At 49.5% G+C, this 14793-nt stretch overlaps 1 protein-coding gene and 1 long non-coding RNA gene across 2 annotated transcripts in view; one reads left to right on the forward strand and one right to left on the reverse strand.

Annotated features, from left to right (window-relative positions):
- Positions 1–206: 206 nt before the first annotated feature.
- On the forward strand, positions 207–8796 carry LOC116657204. Its single transcript, XR_004312230.1, has 2 exons — positions 207–2262; positions 5811–8796. It is a non-coding gene; the product is annotated as an uncharacterized LOC116657204 (long non-coding RNA).
- Positions 5754–14793, reverse strand: part of KBTBD12 (kelch repeat and BTB domain containing 12) — a 48893-nt gene continuing 39853 nt past the window's right edge. Inside the window, 1 exon segment of the mRNA XM_006180118.3 lies at positions 5754–7688. Within this exon segment, the coding sequence (XP_006180180.2) occupies positions 7507–7688 (182 nt within the window). The 3' untranslated portion in view covers positions 5754–7506.

A 14793-nucleotide genomic window follows, 5' to 3' on the forward strand; every position in this document is an offset into this window, starting at 1 on the left:
AGAGGCCTGCACTGTGTCAGGCCCACTGACCAGGTGTCTTAATGTCCGTTTGTGCCTTCAGCCCTCACAATAGCCCTGCAAGGAGGAATGTGGTTTTTAATTTTACTTTTAATTGTGTCATATACATATAACATAAAACATACGATCTTAACCATTTTTAGGGGTCCAGGTCAGTGGCACTAAGAACATTCACATTATTGTGCAGCCATCACCACCATCCATCTCCAGAACTCTTCCATCTTGCAAAACTGACACTCTTTACCCATTAACCACTAACTCCCCACCCTCTGCCCCAGCCCCTGGTGCCCACCACCCTACTCTGTCTCTGTGAAGCTAATAGCTCTAGGTCGTTCATGTAGGTGCGGTCTCACAGTACTTATCTTTTTGTGACTGGCTCATTTCACTGATGTCCTCAAGGTTCATCTATGTCATCACTGGTGTCAGAATTTCCTTCCTTTTTAAGGCTGAATAATATTCCATTGCATGTATAGACCACATTTTGTTTATCCATTCATCCATTGATGGCCACTTGGGTTGTTTTCCACCTTTTGGTTATTCAAAATAACTTTCCACGCCACAGCTTTGGGGTGAGGATGTTGGGGGTTAGTGAACCATGGCAGGTCCCAGTTCCCTCCCAGTAGAGAGGGGTGGGCAAGTCTCAGCTCATTCAGGTGTGGTGAGGTCCATAGACGAGAGAGCAGACAAGACGTATTCCCAGACCCCCTTGGAGGCGTGGGTCATCTGTGAGTTCCTGGGCCAGCATCATGGTCTGGCCCCTGGAGGGCCCCTGTCAGTCACAGAAGACCATGGTCCAGGGGCCTCTCCTTTCTGCTCTGCCAGGGACCTCCCTGCCCAACCCCATCTCCTTTCCCGGAGGTTACTCCCCCATAAACCTTTTGGACACTCCTAACTCTGTTTCAGCACCTGCTTCCTGGAACCCTGGGGGACCCAACTGACAGCATCATGACAAAAATTAGCTCCGTCCTTAGCAGAGGGACTGGGGCCCAGGCCTGTAGATCTGAGGCCACTGCTCCTCACTGCCTCCTGGCTGTCCCCTTCAGGGTGAGGGTTGGGGCAAAATGACAGAAAGATCTAATGAAGAGCTCTGTTGTCAGGATTCTGAGTTCAGGTTTTGGAGTCAGAGGCCTGGCTTCAAATCCGGGTCTCTGATGAACTCTGGCCTTGCTGGCAGGAGCTTCACCTGAGTCGTGGTCTCCTGAACTATGAAGGAGGAGTAATGGAGGAGACTCTCCCTGGTGGCAGGGCCCAGAGAACCAGGGAGCGAGTGTGTGAAGTACTTAGCACGTAGGGTGCTTGCTGAAGCGGTCGGTAACTGACGGCTCCCCTTTGCCCTCACGGATCACGACTCTTGGGTGCTGTGAAAAGCTGTCTTTTGTTAACACGAGCCCAGTGGACATTTGTGTGGGTCTAAAAGGGCTCAGAAAATTAGGACATGAACAAGAAAGGAAAATCAAGGTCATTATCTCGCTTCACAAATCTTCTCCTTGTCTTGTTTCCTAGTGTGTTTAACAGAATCAACACTCCCCTGATGCCTCGGCTGTGGTCAGCACGTCCACATGCAGTACTGGCCTCCTCAACGTCTTCTGGGCCCGTCCCCTGCCATCACTGCCCTGACAGATGCACCACCCAGCGACTCCCCTTCCTGTCTCCCAGGTGGCCCTGTCCAGCTCGCCCTCCACAGCTAGAGCTCTCCTGTCTGTTGCCCAGTTGTCCTCGGCGGTGTCCGTATTCAGTTGATTAGGTTTGGCTGCTTATTACAGAAAACCCCAAATAAGAGCAGCTCAGACGTGATAAAGTTTCATTTCTCTCACTTTCAAGAAGTCTGGAAGTAGCCATTCCAGGTGTGCTACCACGCTCAGTGGTTTCAGAGGCCTAGGCTCCTTCTGTGTTGTTGTTCTGCCACATACACCTCATAGTCCAAAAAGGCTGCTCAAGCACCAGCAGGAAGGAGGAAGGGAACAGTTACACTTCCTTCCTTCCAAGATCCTCTCTAGAAATTGTTCACACAGTTTCCACATATATCTCATAGGCCAGAATTTAGTCTTTTGTCACACACAGCTGCAGGGGAGGCTGGGGCATGTGTAGCTCACACCCAGAAAAATGCAGAGCGTTCAAATACTCAGCTTAAAGAATGTGTGCATGTGTCTGTACCTGGGTCACCACGTCCAGGACCAAGAGAGACCCTTGGCGCCTCCTCCGCAGGCTCCCGTGTGCGGCTCCCAGGCACCAGACCTCCCCCAGGTAAGAACTACCCAGCTCCGTTGCTGTTGGTGACTTTTGGAACTTTGAATACATTCAAACGTTCAGTCTGGGGTCTTTTGCGTCCGGCTTCTCCCCCAGACCTCGCATCTATGAGATTCGTCTCTGCTGTAGCATGTGCGGTACCTTGCTCTTTGTTTTTTTTTTTTTTTTTTTGAAATGCTTTGTGGTGTTTATGTGTCCCTGCTCTTGCTGATGAATGTCTGGGTTGTTTCCAGTTTGGGGCTATTTTTTTTTTTACTGAAGTACAGTCAGTTTACAGTGTTGTGTCGATTTCTGGTGCACAGCATAATGTTTCAGTCACACATACACATACATATGTTCTTTTCATATTCTTTCTCATTATAAGTGACTGCAAGATACTGAATATAGTTCCCTGTGCTCTACAGTATGAACTTGTTGTTTATCTATTTTGTATATAATAGTATCTGCAAATCCCGAACTCCCAATTTACCCCTTCCCACCCCTGCCGGTACCCATGAGTTTATTTTCTGTCTGTGAGTCTGTTTCTGTTTTGTAAATAAGCTCATTTGTGCCTTCTTTTAGATTCCACATATAAGTGATACTATATGGTATTTTTTTCTCTTTCTGACTTAACTTCACTTAGAATGATGATCTCCAGATCCATCCATGTTGCTGCAAATGGTATTATTTTATTCTTTTTTATGGCTGAGCAGCATTCCATTGTATGAATAAACCACGACTTCTTCATCCGGTCATCTGTGGATGGACGTTTAGGCTGTTGCCATGTCTGGGCTGTTGTAAACAGTGCTGCTGTGAACACTGGGGTGCAGGTGTCTTTTTGGATCAGGGTTCCCTCCAGGTACATGCAGCCTGGAGCTCTTTTTAACAGAGCTGCTTTGAACACTGTGTGCGGGTCTTTTCATTTCTCCTGGATCTGCACCTCGGAGCAGACTTGCTGAGTCTGGGTGAGTAATCATTGTTTCAGATGGCTCTGTATTTGGCTAAGATCCATAAATCCATGGTGTACATCATGATGGAAGAAGAGGCCGACAGGTATTGGGAGCTCACAGGGGTTCTTCAGGACAGCACTGTCCACACAGCCATGCTGGGGCTCAGACAGTAGCTCTCTGCAGAGGCTCCACCTGTCTCCCCAGCCTCACTGCCCTGCCGTCTCCCCATCACACCAGATACTTCCCTGCTTATGCCTGCCTCTCACACTCCTCTCTCTCTGGGATGCGTCCTCCTCCTCCTCCTTCCCCTCCTTGTCCTCCTCCCCACCCTGCAGCCTCCCCTCTGCTCAGATGAATCCCACACATCGCAGCACCCCCCTCCCCCAGGTTGGGACCGATTCCTTTACACCATCTGCTTCCTTGGTGTGTTGTACCTTGGAAATCCATGGGCACAACTGTCTGGTTATAATTATCCCACAGCACCCCAGAATTTAGAATTGGAAGGGTCCTTAGAGGTCCTGAAAGCCCACGGGAGCCCGTCGAACTACTTCTGAGCTGGCTGGTCCCACATCCCTGGGAGGTTCCAGGCCTTCACTTTCCCATCAGTGCCCTCTGACCTCTCCCCTTCCCTCTGTGGTCCAACATTTCAGTACATAAGAACTAATGGCCTGTGATCTAAGAGAGCCACACACACAGATTGTGTAATTTTGTATGGTGGCATGTTAACTAGATGCATTGTGGTGATCACTTCACTACATGCACAAATAGAACTAATGCCCTTGCGCCTGTCTTTCAAAGCACGTGTCTGGCAAAATCTCAACCATGGATGAGTCCAGCCATGTGCTTTCTCCTTGCTGGCCTGTGGAGCTGGACGTTACTGGGCAGACTGGCTGCCCCATGAGTCCACCCAACCTCAGGTGGCCCCCAGCACTGCCCAGAATGTGCACCTGTGTTCCCTTGGTCAGTTCACACCTCCACTCTCTGCACTAACTCTTTTAAAATGTGAAGGCATAACACACGTGCATTAGAATTTACCTTTCTTCCTGTGTGCTTCTGTAGATTCTGACAAATGGATACACACAGCCGCCCCCACAATCGAGATGCAGGCGTCCCATCACCCCGGCTCCCCATGCCCCCTGTGGTCGGCCCCTGCCCCACTCTCAGCCCCTGTTGGCCGTGGACACGTGGTCTGTTCCCTGCAGTGTTGCCTTCTTTAGAACGTCACGTACGTGCAGCCATGTAGTGACACTCAGGGCAGTGCCTCTGGGACTCACCCACGTCGTTGTGAGTCTCTGCGGCTCCTGCCTCCTGCGGCAGAGTCATGCTCTGTTGCACCATGTGTCACCGTCTGCTGACTCATCCTCCAGGTGAATGACAGTTGGGTGCTTCCGGTTTGAGATAATTATGAGAAAAACCACTTTAAACATTTGTGTGCAGGTTTTTGTGTGAAACAAAGCCTTCACTTCTCTCGGGTGAATGTGTGGGAGTGGGATTGCTGGGTCATGGCTCCACTGCAAGACTTTGTCGCAGCCACAAAAGCCCTTTTGCTTTTCCACCGATGCTGTGTGAGAATCCCAGTTGCTCTGCGTCCTTATCAGCAGTTGGTCAGGTTTTTAAAAAAATTTTAGTCATTCTCGTGTGGTATGTTATTGTGGCTTTAAATTTTATTTTCCTAATGATTAATGATACTGAGCCTCTTTTCATGTGCTTGTTTGCCGTCCACATGCTTTTTTTTGGTGAATATCTTTTCAGACCTTTTGCCCGTTAAAAACAATGGGTTGTTTAGGTTTTTATATTACTGAGTTTTGAGAGTTCTTTACGTATTCTGGTTAGAGATCCTATATCAGATATGTAATAATGTAATTATTTTCTCCTTGTCATTCACTTATCTTTTCACTCTCTAAACAGTATCTTTTGAAGAACATAAGTTCTTCATTTTGATAAAGTCCAATTTGTCAGGTTTTTGTTTTATGGATTGTGCTTTTGGTGTCACGTCTAAGAACTCTTTGTCTAACGCACGGTCCCAAGGATTTCCTGCTAGGTTTGTTCCACCCCTTGAAAGGTTTTCTGGTCTTTGGTTTTGGGTGACCCGCCATGTCTTGTGGTCAAGTTCCCAGCATCCCCTGCCCTGACCCTTGGGCAGACTGCTGATGTCCCCATTCCTGGCTGTACTGGACCACACGGCTCCCCCCCACCACCACCACTACAGGCTGGTTCAGCCGAGACGTGGGCTCCTGCGAAGCCACCTCCCCATCTGCCGTGTCCCCTCTCACCCACTGGTCTACACGAGGCGACAGGGGCTTCCTTGCCCCCAGCATAGGCATAAAGGCCCGACTCCTTGGGGTGGCCTTTGAGGACTTCTGTGATTGGCCTCCTTTCCTCTTCTTGGCTTCCTCTGGTGCTTCAGCCAACCTGGAAACGGGACCCCCTCATGCCGCCTGCCCACCTTACACGTCAGCCTTGCTCCCAAGCACCTCGTGGCTGGTCATCCCCTCTGGTTCCTGCCCAGGAAGTGCCAACACCACCCACCTCAAATGAGAGTTCCGTCGGACTGCAGTGTAAAAATCAAAATGCAGGCAATCTTTTATTAATGGACTTTCATGATTCCTCTTAAAGCGTTTGCTTGTTGTGAAGCTCATCAGTGAGAAAGCGGCACCTCCCTGGTGAGCACAGACGGAGCCGGGCGTGGCTGGCAGCTGCGGCTTCTGTCAGCCTCAGCGTGCAGCTCACAGCCCCCCGTGCACCCCTCCTCAGCGCCAGACCGTCCTGTCTCCCGAAGATGAGAACTGGCAAATAGTCCCAGTTGTGGAAGAGTCCTCCATGCCGTGTGGGGACAGCCGTCAGTTAAAGGGGAAAGGGGAGTGACAGCAAGACGTCTAAAGCTGAGCCTCCAACTGAGTCCAAGAAGAGGGGGGCAGAATCAGACACCCGAGTCCAAGAAGAGGGGGGCAGAATCAGACCGTCAGAGAAGCAGCACTCAGAGGGCTTACAAGACACGCAGGCTCGTCAGCACCCGACCTGGACCTGGCGGAGCCGAGGGGCTGGGGCTCAAGAGCCGTCTCAGAGCCCGTGCGCATCCCCCTCCTCCAAGACCCCAAGACCCCCCCACCCAGGACTGGGTGTTCTGGGTGCTGTGCTGTGGGAAACGCTGATCACGAGAATAACGAGAATGAAAGTAGCTGCCGCTAAAGAGCATCTCTTGTTCTCGCGTCTCGCAGGCCCTGGGCTCAGCGTTTTCTCACTCAGTCAGCCCTGCAGATGCTTTTCTTCCCCTTCTGCACAGGAGGAGGAAAAGGCTTTAGAACGTTTATCCTGTGCTAAGCAACAGAGCTGGGATGAGAGCCCGGATCCCAAACCCAGTGCATCAGAAATTCGCACGCCCCGCCAGCAAGGCCGCCCTGACCTGGGCTGGGCGGCTCCCTCTGGGGTCACGTGGGAGGAGCGGGTGCAGTGGCTCCCTTAAGAGGATGTGGAGGAGGCAGAGACCTGTGGGGGCTTCGTCACCAATAAAGTGAATCACAGAGTGTAACCCTCCACCAGGGAGGAGAGTTAGCTCGCCTACACACAGACTCCTGGGCATCCTCAGAGACGGAGAGTGAGCAATGCTGCCCCACTGGCCACCAGAAGACCTGCCCATGGGCCCTTAGGGTGCAGCTGCAGACAGGCAGGCGTGGCCCGGCCCTCCTGGAGTCTAGCTTTCTCAAGACCACCCACCCGGGGTCTCACCGCCCCCTCCATGTTGGCAGACACAGGTTTCCATCTGGCTCCAGGGTCCGTGGACCTGCCTGTCCTGCACGGATGAGCAGCTGGAACCTGGGGACACAGGCTAAAGGTCACCACAGTCACATGGTTCTGCTCCAGAGAGGACTCCTTTGTCTGGGGTCGTCTCCCTGGGGAGAGTTTGGGGAGTTTATTAACCATTCCTGCTTAGAAAACAGCCTTGTGCCGTGAAACTCTTGAGAAGTTGGTGAAGAACAGCTACCAAAATGCCTTCTTTGGATCCACCTGCTTCCAGAGGTATAGACGGTAAGAAATTTCCCCATGTGTTGTTTAAATGTCATCCCTAAATTATATTCTGGAAGTGGACTGAAGCAGGCAGCTCCATCCCCACCTTCCAGCCCTGGGGAAGATACTGCAAACACTAGGTCCCTGAGGGAACTGTGCACACTCCCTCTGCAGCGCCCAGCACACGCTGCCCTGCCCGGGGCCACTACGCATGCAATGCATGTTACGGGTGACAGACAGGTGCCATGGGCTCCCCCTTCCTGGTGCCTCTGCAGACACCACAGGAGGTCCCGCAGCGATGCCAACCTCAGTGCCCCCCACCTTCTTCCACCAAATCTGAAGGCGGGGGGATGAGGTCACGGGGGTTCATCCTGGCCACCAGGCAGACGTCATAGCTGTCGTGCATGAGGACGTCGACCGCTACAACATTCCACTGGTTCTCCCAGGGGTCCAGCTCCAGTATCTCTTTGGAGATAACCTCATGGCGATCTGAAAAACAGCAAAGTCGGAAGTCAAGGTGTCAGATACCACAGCAGTGTTGAATTCAGAGGCGGTCATCACTATTAAACAGCTTCCTCTAAAAGGCACTGTGCACCAGAAATCAATTAGCAAACAGCCAAACAGATGCTTTATATGGAAGTCACAGTGTTCCTGATATTTAAGGAATTTCTAAGGAAGGCCACATTACAGCAGGGAGGGTAGAGCTCAGTAGTAGAGCACATGCTTGGTATGCACAAGGTCCTGGGTTCAGTCCCCAGTACCTCCATTAAAAATAATAGTAATAATAAAAAGAAATAAAGAATAATTACCTTCCCTGCCAAAAAATTTTTTTTTTAGAAAAACTGAGCTTAAAAAAAAAAGGCCAAATTACAACTCACATTTAAGAGTTAATCAGACATACAGGGCACTGTTGTCTAAAGTCAAAGAGGTGTTCCAGGGTCATGATAACAGTTTGTTAAAGGTGCCAGCAAGGGAGGAAACTCCTTATTTCTACGCCCGTGAGAGGAGGTCACGTGATTTGTGTGAGTCACTGACCTCCCTGAGCTTATCTTGCCTTAAATGTAGACAGGATGCTGATTGACAGCCAGGGTCCTACAGGAAACATGGCACACTAACTGGGCAATTTAAGAGATTTTGGCAAAAGGACTGTTGGAAAGGCATGGGCAGCGTTTAGGAAGACCCAAAGGGATGGCACAGAACCTCAGGACTGAGAACAGCCAGGGCCATCGCCACCTGGGAGGTGACAGAAGAAGGAATGGGAGCTGGAACTTGGGGAGTGCAGTCAGCACAGGTCAGCTTGCAGGACACAGAGCAAGACAGGGAAGGGGACAGGTGGGCTGAGGGGCCAAACAGGTTTCCAGCCCAGACGTCCACTTCACCATTTCATGACGATTGAAGGAAATAATGTGTGTACAACTGCCCAGTGCTGGCATATGAAGGTCAATACTTGAGAAAGGTCTACGTGTGCTTGTAAAGGATGTGGGTTTGTAGTTGTTAATATATGTTCATTAGGTCACGTTATCCAAATCTTCTATGTATTTACTGATTTCTGTGGACTTGCTCTGTCAGTGTTAAAATAGAGAGCTGTGTTAAAATATCCCACTGAGATTATGGATTTGTCTGTTTCTTCTTTTAGTTCTGTCAGTTTCTAGGGTAAACATTTTGAATCTATTATTAAAATAAATACAAATTTTGTCATTTATAAATGTGTCATTTGTGACCGTCTTGCTCTAGAATAAGTTCCATTAGAATTCTTTTGACTAATATCATAACTAGTAAGAAGTTAAGAAGTACGACTTTAAAGACCATTCTGATAATCTTTGTCTTTTAACTAGAGTGTTTAATACATTTACATTTAAAGCAATTACTGAAATATTTTGGTTTAAGTCTGACATCCCATTTGTGGACTGTCCTTGTATCACTTGTTCTTTCTTTTCTCCTCTAATGCTGTCTTTTGGATCAACTGAGTTTTTTTTTTTTTTTTTTTATCATTCCATTGCTTCTCCTCCACTGACTCAGAAATTATAAACCGTGTTTCTGATCTTTTGGTGGGTGGTTATCCTAGATTAAAACGTGCACACCCAGTTTACCAAGATCTGAAGATGATCAATACCTTGACCCTTTTTTGGAGGGCCTTAGAATGGTTTAATTACATTTACTTCCCTCTCAGTTTATTAGCTGTTGCTGAGGTGCGTTTTCATTAAATGTCTGTTAAGTCCACCAGACATTTATTGTTCTGTAAAGTAGATGCTCATGCAGGTACCCACATGTTTACACTTGCATTGCTCTTCTTTCTTTCTTGCGTCTCAGACTTTTCATCCGGGACAATTTTCCTTATGCTGAAATACATACTTCAGAGGACGTGCTCTTAGGGCAAACTCCATCAGCTTTTGTTTGTCTGAAAATGTCTTTTTTTTACCTACATTTCCTGGAAGAACCTTCACTCCCCAAACACCGACACCTTAGCCAGAGCTGATCCTCGTTGCGCCACACTGTGCTCCTCGTGCCGGCTGTTTGAGACGCCGCATCATAGCGCCCCATGGGGCAGGCACTGGCGTACCCCTGTTTTCAGACTAGGGGTCAAGGCCTGGGAGGGCACGTGGCCCACCCACAGGCACAGCTGGGGTGGCAGAGCTGGAATTCACAGCCAGGCCTGTGAGCCTCAGAGCCGAGCCCACCAAGCTCTGTCCAGCGAGGAAGGACGCGCGGGCCTGTTTCCTGCAGCTTGTTAATGGGGCCAGGCGGAGGAGGCAGGCTCTGTGGGACCTGCAGCTTATACGACTTGGGAGGCCCTCTTTAAGGAAGATATCACAAAATCGGGTATGAAAGTATTTACTTCTTCCAGCTTTATTGGGGTATAAGTGACCAAAAAATCATATATATTCAAGGTGTATGATACGACGATTGAGACGTGTAGACATTGTGAACTGATCGCCACACTCAAGCTGAGTCACACATCCATCACCTCATAGTCGTGTGTGTGTGTGTGTTTGGAGCACTTACGGTCTACTCTCGTAGCAAACTAACCCAGCACAGGGTTATCAGCTGCAGCCACCATGCCGTGCACCAGGTCCCCAGGACTTACTCGCCTTAGAGCTGCAAGTCTCTGCCTTTGGACCGAAATCTCCCCATTTCCCCTCCCCAAGTCCCTGGCAACCGCCATTCTCCTCTCTGCCTTGGTGGGTTTGATTGTTTTACATCCCACATGTCAGTGAGCTCATGTGGTGTGTTTTTCTATGTCTGGATTATTTCACTTAATGTTCTCCAGGTTCTTCCTTGTGTGGCAAATGACAGGATTTCCTCCTTTTTTATGCTGAATATGTATGTCTGGATGGATGGATGTTTATACATCACATTGTGGTACCAGCTCTGCCCAATTCAACTTTCTGTGGTGAGGGAGATGTTCTGTAGTCCACAGTGTCTGATCCAGTAACCACTAGACACGTGTGGTACTGAGTAGTCTGAAATGTAGCTAGTGAGACTGAGGAACTGATTTTTAACTTTTATTTAATTGTAATTAGGTTAAATTAAAACTTAGACACAAAGGGGCAAAAAAAGTTTTTTTTGCTTTAGTTTTAAAACAAATCTTTTAATCTGTCAGTTTCTGGGAAATGTCCATGCAGTTCTTGTGGCTTTATCCATTTATCATACGGTCTGTATAGTTTCTGTTTTGTGTATCTCAGAGTTGTGTTGTTAAATGCAGAAGGACCTCACCTCTGGAATTAGACAGTCAGCTCTCGGCAGCACCAGCAGCCGCTGATTCTGGCTGGCTCTGGCAGAACGGGGGCTCCCCAGCTCGAGGGGGCTGGAAGGAAGGGGGCGAGTGGCTACCGGGGCCGCGGCGCCACCACTGTCTTCCCACCCCGAGGCTGGCGGTGCCTAGAACCACCATCCCACTGAAGCATGGCGGTGAGGGGCTGGCAGGTCCGACCCGGGACTGTCTGTCAGAGGGAAACGTCCAGACTGCCTCCTCCCCGTACCTGTCCTTCTGTCCAGGTGGAACCGCCTTCTCTGCCTCATTTACTGCCCTTGTCTTGGAACATGTCTTTTACCATCGCCGCGCCTGGGGTTTTGGTTTCGTTTTGTTTTAGCTAACAGGTGTCCTCATTCAAATTAATGCCGGCTGGGGCCTTGTGAAAGTTCAGAGTAGACGGGGTTTGTCCACTCATGTTGCTTCCTTCTGCTCATTTCGGTGCTTACTGGGGAGACTTATTTTCTCAAACCATGCGTGCACGTCACCACGTTTCCTAGGAGTCTCTCCTTTACGTGGAGTGGAAACGACCACACTGGTGGCAGAGCGATGAGTGAGCTTTCTTGACCGTGAAGGGCATGCGGACTGGGTCACAGGCTTTCGTGTGGCCGGGGGCTTGGCCTCTCAGGAGGGACACACCCCGTCAGGGCTTCTGCCCAGGAGTGCCTGACCCTGCTCCTGTCTCCGTGGCCGCTCCCGGGGCGCTCCCGAGTTTGCATCCCAGTGGTGCTCAGGGCAGGGAGACAGTGGTCGGCACCTGTGTCCACCTGGGCTCCTGAAATGCTCTGGCTCTGACAAGGAAGAAGGGGGCTGGCTGAACTCAGCTTCAGCTCTGTCAGTCAGTTCTCCGGAAATTACACACACTCGGCACAACAGCCTCCTGCTCACTGAAGGAGACTCTGTGCCGGCAGCCGCCGCCTCTGATGGTCAGCAGTGGGAAACAGCACTTCATCTGAAGTAGATCCTGAGCTCAGGTGATTTTTGAGTAAGTGATGAGATGCCAAAGGCGTTCCATGAGGTGGCAGGCCTCCTCAGCTGTACCCCCTGCATCTTAGGGGTGCTCTCTGTTGTTGGAGCTACTTCAGTGGAAGAATTTGAGAAGCACCACATCCTTCAGTTCAGTAAGACGGTCAGACGACTGAAAAGTGAGGATTTTTTTCCTGACCTGCTCTTTGGTGAAATGCTGACGCGTTTTATTTATTACAGGAATATTACTGAGCATTTCCCACAACCCTGTACATTACACAGGCTGTGGGGAGAGATGTCCCCTCGTTTAAAAGGTGTGTCCCTCTCGCAGTGGTTTGTTCACCTCAAGGACACTGCATGTCCGGAGCAGGGCCTCCAGCGGGACGGAGATGAGCTGGGGGGCCGCAGGCAGCCCCCGCACCAGAGCTTGGGGCGACTCTACTCACGTCTTGCTTGATTTTATTTTTCTGTCTTTATTTTCCCTTCACCCCACTTCCTGATTGTTTTAATTTCTGTCTTACTGTGTTGTGTGTGTCTCTATAAGCCATGCCAAGTTCTGTTTCACTGTGAGCAGGTCTGTGGTAAATCGTGAATCGTAAGACGGATAACTGGCCACAGGCTGACCTGGTGCGTCCAGCCAGTTGGCTTGTTTTCGGGCGAGAGGTGCTGCCCACCCTCCCTAGTGGAGCGAGAGCAAGAGCAACAGCGGGAGGGAAAATTTAGCTCCTGACTCAGGCAAAAAGAAGAGGGTGAGAAGCGTCACAAGCAGGCCTGACCTTGGCTGCTGGGGGAGGCCAGTAACAGTGGGCCAAACCCAAACCAACCAGATGACTGTTCGAGTACACGCGGCTGTCTCTGCGGACGGGTGGAGGGCGGCGACAGTCCTTTCCGGTACCTCGTGTGTTATGACGTGGCACAGTGACGTTCTGTCTCTGTCTGGAAATTCAGCTAGTCGGTCCAAGATTTTACATTTTCCACCGAGTTGCAGGAATGGATGTGGGCCCACTGGCACCCACGAAATGACTGGAAACAAGATCCTGCATGTTCAGAGCATATTTATTCCAAACATAGAATGTGTTTTACACTAAAAGTTACACAGGAGTTACAATAGGAAATGTTTCTTTCAAGAAAATTAGTTTTTTTGATTTTCTTAAGAAAAATACTTTCTTAAAAAAATGAGAGTAAGATTCTCTAAGTACAGTGGAAGGTCTAGGAGATGAAATGATCTGATAAAGACCTCGTGTTTCATGGAAATAGCAGGATGTTAATTTAGGTCCACTGCTTTATTATTTCTTTTTTCTTCTTTGCTCCTCGTTTGCCCTTGCCCTTCTTCTTTTTGGATTATTTGACTATATTAAAGATCTCCTTTTAACTTAACTTTGAGTTTTCAACTGCACTTTTTCATACGGCTATTTTTTTTTAGTAGTTGTGCTAAGGGTTGCAAACCCTTTAACAGGCGCTTTGCATGAACACGGCATCACTTCAGGTGGGATGCGGGAGCCCCCACCCCGTCTCAGCTGACCCACCCCCCCGCGCTTAGTTCCCATCACAAGGGAGACCCTCTCTGAGCGACGGCCAGCCCTGGAGCACATCAGACAGCGTTAGCGAGTCTGCCGATACCTGCCGTTCACCGTCACGTCTATTCAGGTGTTCACCCTTTCTCTCTCTTCCTGGATCCCTGAGGTTCCAAGTTTTTCTGTGATGCCATTTGCTTTCCTTTTGAAGAATTTTCAGTAACTTTCTTTTTTTGGAGCAGGTCTGCTGGCAATAAATTCTCTTCATCTGAGGATGTCTGATCTTAATTTTGCCCTCGATTCTGAAGGCAACTTTTTTTTTTTTTCTGGATGTATAATTCCAGGTAGCTGGTTCTTTTCAGTGCCTAGATTTTGTTCCATTGTCTTCTGGCCTCTTTGGTTTGAGAAATCAACAGTCATTCTAATAATTTTTCCTCATGTATTATCTGTTGTTTTTCTGTGGCTCTGAAAGATTTTCTGTCTTAGTTTTAGAAATTTGATTATGATGTGTCTGGGTGTGGGTTTTTTTTCAAGTTCATCCTGTTTTTGGTTAGCTGAGCCCCCTGGAAGCACCCCTTCCTTGTGGACACACAAGGACTCCGGGGACAGCTGAGCTAGAAAACGCAGGAGTGAGCATCGTGGTCGTCACCAAGGTGCCTGCTGTCCAAGCCTGCCGGTGCCTTGAAAGGCTTGGGCACAGAATCTTTTGCAAGTCCCTAAAGCCACAGAGTCACCTCTTGGAGGCTTTTATGAGCAGGGAACAGGCTCCTGCCACTAGGTGTCATCTGCCACCACGGTCTTCTCTCTCATCCCTGGAAACCTAAATTCCTGTCTCTGGAGTGAGCCACCTTCGCCTCCTCCACGAGCCCTCCTGGGCACTGCAGCCTCATTCGCCTGGTCGCCGGTCGGGTCAGCACGGATGCTGGCCAGCGGGGGAGCCAGCAGGGGAAGAGCTCTGCCTTTTTTCTCTGACAGCAACTTTACCGAGATACCATCCACAGACCACAAGCTTCATCCTTTACAAGGGAATCATTCAGTGGTTTTTAATATATTCACAGGATTGTGTAACCATCAGCACCATCTAATTTTAGAACATTTTCATTACTCCAAAAAGAAACCCTGTCCCCATGGGCAGTCACTTCCTGTTGAGGCCGTCCCAGCCCCTGACCACCCCTGTCTCCATGCGTTTGCCTTTTCTGGACATTCTGTGCGACTGCAATCGAACGGGGTCTTTTGTGATCGCCGTCTTTCACTCAGCATCCCGTTTTCAGGGTTTGTTCATGTTGTGCTGTGTGTCAGGACCTCATTCCTTTTTATTGCCAAGGAATTTTCCATTGTGTGCATGGACCTTATTTCGTTTACC

This window comes from Camelus ferus, chromosome 17 (assembly GCF_009834535.1).
Source record: "Camelus ferus isolate YT-003-E chromosome 17, BCGSAC_Cfer_1.0, whole genome shotgun sequence".
In the NCBI taxonomy this organism is placed as follows: domain Eukaryota; kingdom Metazoa; phylum Chordata; class Mammalia; order Artiodactyla; family Camelidae; genus Camelus; species Camelus ferus.